The following is a 5,000-nucleotide window of genomic DNA, read 5'->3' on the forward strand; positions in this document are numbered from 1 at the left end:
GCTAAAACCAGTTAGTGTGGGAGGCGGACCGGACCAGGAGTCGGTGACACTCACATCTGTGAACTGGGGTCTCATCCCATCTTCTTTGTGCTGCAGGAACTTTTCTTCTTCAGGTGGAATCCTGCAAGATCCATGAAAACAAACCACGTTTAGGAAAACTGGATCTCAGATGACAGTAAATTCCACCCCCGATACGTCGTTGGACCACCTTTAGTGATTGTGTGGTCTCTTTAAGATGGCCTAAGTAGTTTTTTAGTGATGTCACAAGCTCGCGCCGCTACGTGCCCGCCCTACAGAACGTGGGAGAAGCGTGTTGCAGATGGACCGAAACGGACTAGCGTCTTCTCTCTGACTTTAGGTTGTGTGAGCTCTGCTTCTTTTTCACGTGTGACTAGATAGCAGCTGCTCAGCCGGGCCGTGTAAGGTTGTCGAAGAGTTATTAAATTAAAGGACAAACGTGGAATTCCCAGGAATTGTGGTTGTGAGTTTCTCACTGACCTGGAACGCGTTTCACACTGTGCCTTCTCAACCACCGAGTACAATCCAGATGTTACACGTTGTTTCCACGAGCTTCTGCCAAATCCCCAGATTTATCTCCATCCAGTGTTGCATTAACGTTTCACCAAGATCTTGCATTGATGGTGAAGTCTCCAGCACATCCCAAAGACTCTCCAAGGGGTTAAGGTCTGGACTCCATTGATGGAATAACCTAGCGTAACCTATTCAAGTAGTCAGCTGATCTTATTCTTGGAGCACTTCCTGTTGCTGAACCTAGACCTATCCACCTGCAGCAAGCCCATATCATAGCCCTGCCACCACAGGCTTGTGCAGCAGACACTAGGCATGATGGGTGCATCCCTTCATCTGCCTCTCTTCTTACCCTGATGCGCCATCACTCTGGACCAGGGTCCATCTGGACTCACCAGACCAGTTTAATAAAGCGTTGGACAGTTCTGAACCCAGTTTCTGCATCTCCTTTGATGTTTTCTCTGCGTGATGCCGATGATCTGACCCTTCTCACCCAGACTAACATCTTCTCCATCACCAGATGTGTCTTTCCACCTGGTTGTTTAGGAAACGAGAAGCAGCTCACTGCACCAGTTGGGTTAAATAAGTTGTTGCAGTAATTATCCACTAGGAGGCTCCCACCTGCCTGCTTGGTTAAATCCAGGTGGAGGCTTTCTTTGTGCCCACCAGTATCTTTATAAAACTGGTAAAGCAGAAGCCAGAAACATACCCTCCCTCCACAGCAGCGTCGTGGAGCATCCCGCTCGATTCCTTCTGCAGCTCCATGATACAGCAGATCTTCTGGGTTGATGGGAAGAGCGGACGGAGAAGAGGAATGTTTGAAAGCTGGAAAACAGAAAACACAGGGATGGAGGTGACTGTAGAACAAGCATATAAACCTTCACAGTTCACTCCGAGGAGTTCGGATGCTAGAATGTCTCTTCCTTCAAAGTTTCATATTCATTTGGGTCAAAAAATAACAGCAGGAAATCGTTGAAGCGGAGCTGCAAACTACGACTTAAACACGTTTGTTCCAATCTAAGCTAACACAGAATCTTCTGTTAATGTTAACCCTGCTTACAGAGGCTCATCGGGATCACCATGGTTACCACCTACCCGGGTCTGCCCCTATCTGACAGGAAACTTAACAGCATATCACACACCCGCGTCACCTGTACGAGGAAGTGACATCATCAGCTGGCAGGTAAACAAAAATCCTTCAACTGGGATGAACACCAGTGACACTGGACGACGTTTTTTCTGAGGAGTCTACCTGAGCTTCAGCGGGGGCGGGGCTTTACCACCTGTCCACCAAAAAGCCGTTGTTGTCTACGGGGTTGTTCCTCTCAGCGTTTTTCTATTTTCATCTTCACTGGTGAAGTTTTGTCACCAAACGTCCGAATCAGGAGGTTTTATTGCCGGATGTGTGGGAATCACAACATCAGGAAACGGCTGCGGTGAAGTAAATAAGAGCTAAGCAAATATAGGAGGTAAGAATAAAAACATGATAAAACAATAATGTAACTTAGAGAAACGTCCCAACACACAGGGAGTTTTACCAGGCTAAAGGTTTCGAGTCCACCTGAACAACCTCCAGCTCTGAGGCAGACCTGCTTGACCGGTTCAGCTTCAGGTGACAGAAAGCAAGCCCTGACCCCTCAAAGGTCAAACCCTCACCAGACAGGGAAACGCTCCGTGTCTGAGCAGATAAGGGGCTGGGGTGTCATCGTTGCCTCAGCGTCGATGGAAGTGACCTCCTAAGTCAAACACCTCCACTGGTTTCTCAGACTTTGACACCTCGTTCAGCAGCGCTCACGTGAACTCTGTTAGTAAACATCCAGGAGCAGAAGGTTTGAAATCCAGACGTAATCTAACTCATGTCTCCTCCCACGGACCAAACACCTGCACGTCTGGTTAAAGCGTCTGCTACATGAATAAACGATGTTTTTACCGCTGGATCTGATCTGAGCCCCGGGAGAGCGTTTTCTGTTCTGTTTCTGGACGAACCAAACGGCTGTAAAAGAGACGAAATAAAGAAAACGTGGTCCGGCGCCATCAGCAGACCTTCTCTGATTTGTTGTGATGCAGGTGCACACACCCAAACCACGCACCAATCCCATCCAGCGCCTGTCGCCAGCCATCCGTTGTACACAGAGTCTGAGTTTGGCTGTTTGGTTTTAGGAGCTGAACTAATATTTGAACAACTTTGAGCGAAATCCAACATTTAAGTTGTAGTAAATAAAACCTGCTGTCTCACGATCAGCTGTTATTCTGTAATGAAACATTAGTTTGGATCTTGTAAAGCTTCTTCCTGCCGAGTGGAGAAACCAGGACGGTGTGCTTCTGATGAAGGAAACCTCACACGTTACACGTGAACGCCTCCGCCAGAAGATGATCCCAAACAAAAACACTGAAGCAGGGAAACACTAACAACTCTTTCTCTGGTAAATGTGCGGACGCTGGTCTGATCTAACTCGTCTACTCAGTTAATGTTCTTTTTTCTGCAAAGAAATCTAGTTTTGTCCGAATTTCTGGGTTAAAATCTACAAATAAAGTATAATTTTGTGTTTTGTTTTAGCAAACTGTGACGTAGGTATGTCCAAAGCCGAGGGCCACTTTACATATTTTAAGAACAATTTTAAATGTTAAATATTTTTGTCATTTTAAACATTTTTGAAAATATTTTTTATATTTAATTTTTTTTTGTTTTTGTGAAGCGCTTTGTGAGTTTTATCTCGAGAGGCGCTGTGGAAAAGATCGTCTTCTTCTACTGTTTCTAGCTGGTTGATGATCTAGATCAGGGGTACTGAAATGTAATGGTGGGCCCCTTCTTTGCGGCCCCGCCTATTGAGTACTGCTGATCTAGAGCGAGGCTTTGGTAACACTTTACAATAAGGGCCCCTTTATTAAGGTTACTTAGTGCATTATTAAGCATGAATAAACTATTAAATAAAGTATTAACAACTACTTAACCATATTATGTAATCCGTCAGTAAGCAGACACCCCTCCTGGACCTTTGTCTTCATCTTAAAGAGCAAGTCACCCCCAAATCGACTTTTTTTCCTGATAAACTATATAAATGCGTGTCTAATCGTGCTGCAGACACGTGTAGTCAACAGTTTTGCACTTTAGTGCATTTTAGTTAAAATTTTACTTTTCTGCCTAAAACTGTCAGTGTTGTGCCGTTGTCAGGTAAAAACTCTGCACTGCATTTGAATTGAAATCTGCCATCGCTATTGGCTAAGAGGTACCCTAGAACGTTAGCTGGTACCATATGATGTCACAATGTCGTTGTGAGCCTGTGTGCGTGTGTATTTGTTAGCACCTCTCTGCTAGCAGACCGAGAGGGCGGAGCCGCTAACAAATACACACACACACAGGCTCACAATGACATTGTGACATCATAATGTACCATCTAACATTATTGTGTACCTCTTAGCCAATAGCGATGGCAAATTTCAATTCAAATGCAGTGCAGAGTTGTTACCTGACAACGGCACAACACTGACAGTTTTAGGCAGAAAATTTCAATTTTAACTAAAATCCACTAAAGTGCAAAATTATTGACTACACGTGTCTGCAGCACGATTAGACATTAATTTGTATAGTTTATCAGCGAAAAATACTTGGTTTGGGGGTGACTTGCTCTTTAAGGGCACTTAATACTAACCTGTGTTCATTACTATGGAGGTAAATGTGGTACAATCACTTAGGTGCTGCTGTTTGTATCTGTGAAAGACAGGATTTTTCTGGATTTCAAGTTCCCAGTGACAAAACACAAAAGTCGTCGCACCACATTTACCCCGTAGGGTAGTTTTTAAGACTAGAGCTTCATCATTAATCTCAGTGATGGTTGGGTTAGAAACTTGACCAGTTTCATATTTGACACCTGTCTGCTGCCCTCTGCTGACCAGAAACCACACTAGATAGCTATGTGGACCTCTTCGAGGGACTCTTGTCTGCTTTATAGCTGTTAGCTGTAATAATAGCATTTTCAGTTTGCTGATCGTCAGTAAAAATCTCAAGAGGAAAAAAAAAAAGAAGTTTGCCTTTTCTGTTGGCTTCATTGTGGAGCCTGGAAGTAAAAGTATGAGAGAATAACGTCTTTGGAGGTGAAGCGGAGAGCTAAAACCAGAGTGAACAACGGTGTGGCCTATGCTAGCCTGAGGGAGCTAAAGGAGGCTACAAAATCACGGACTGATGGTGACCTGGCTTTGTTGCTACTGGACTGGAGGCAGGAAAATGCTGTGGTATTTTAAGATTTAGCTGTTTATGAAAATTTAGGCAGATTTAAAAACTAAAAGAGCTTGAGGAAAAAAATCCAACCAAGAGTTAGAAATGTTAGCTTAGCATAAAGAAATCAATTAAACACAAATATCAAGACTAGTTCTGTTCAGTGGGGTGTCAACAAACTCACATAGCTAAAATAGCACAATGCTAATATATCATCATGCTTAATTAGCACAGTTAGCATCTACAGCTCATTCTTACT

The 5,000-nt window shown here is 44.0% G+C and overlaps 1 protein-coding gene across 2 annotated transcripts in view; it reads right to left on the minus strand.

Moving 5' to 3' along the window:
- Positions 1 to 5,000, minus strand: part of LOC107391357 (sodium-coupled neutral amino acid transporter 3) — an 18,977-nt gene that overhangs the window by 12,790 nt on the left and 1,187 nt on the right. The window contains exons 1-3 of one of the 2 annotated variants that reach the window (XM_070544934.1): positions 2,459 to 2,578; positions 1,238 to 1,353; positions 55 to 121 (exon numbers count right to left, since the gene is read on the minus strand). In XM_070544934.1, coding sequence (XP_070401035.1) covers positions 55 to 121; positions 1,238 to 1,353; positions 2,459 to 2,563 — 288 coding nt within the window. In that variant the 5' untranslated portion in view covers positions 2,564 to 2,578. Of the gene's footprint in view, positions 1 to 54; positions 122 to 1,237; positions 1,354 to 2,458; positions 2,579 to 5,000 lie in introns of those variants that run through there. The other variant, XM_070544935.1, reaches the window with a different exon arrangement.

This window comes from Nothobranchius furzeri, chromosome 15 (genome assembly GCF_043380555.1).
Source record: "Nothobranchius furzeri strain GRZ-AD chromosome 15, NfurGRZ-RIMD1, whole genome shotgun sequence".
In the NCBI taxonomy this organism is placed as follows: Eukaryota; Metazoa; Chordata; class Actinopteri; order Cyprinodontiformes; family Nothobranchiidae; genus Nothobranchius; species Nothobranchius furzeri.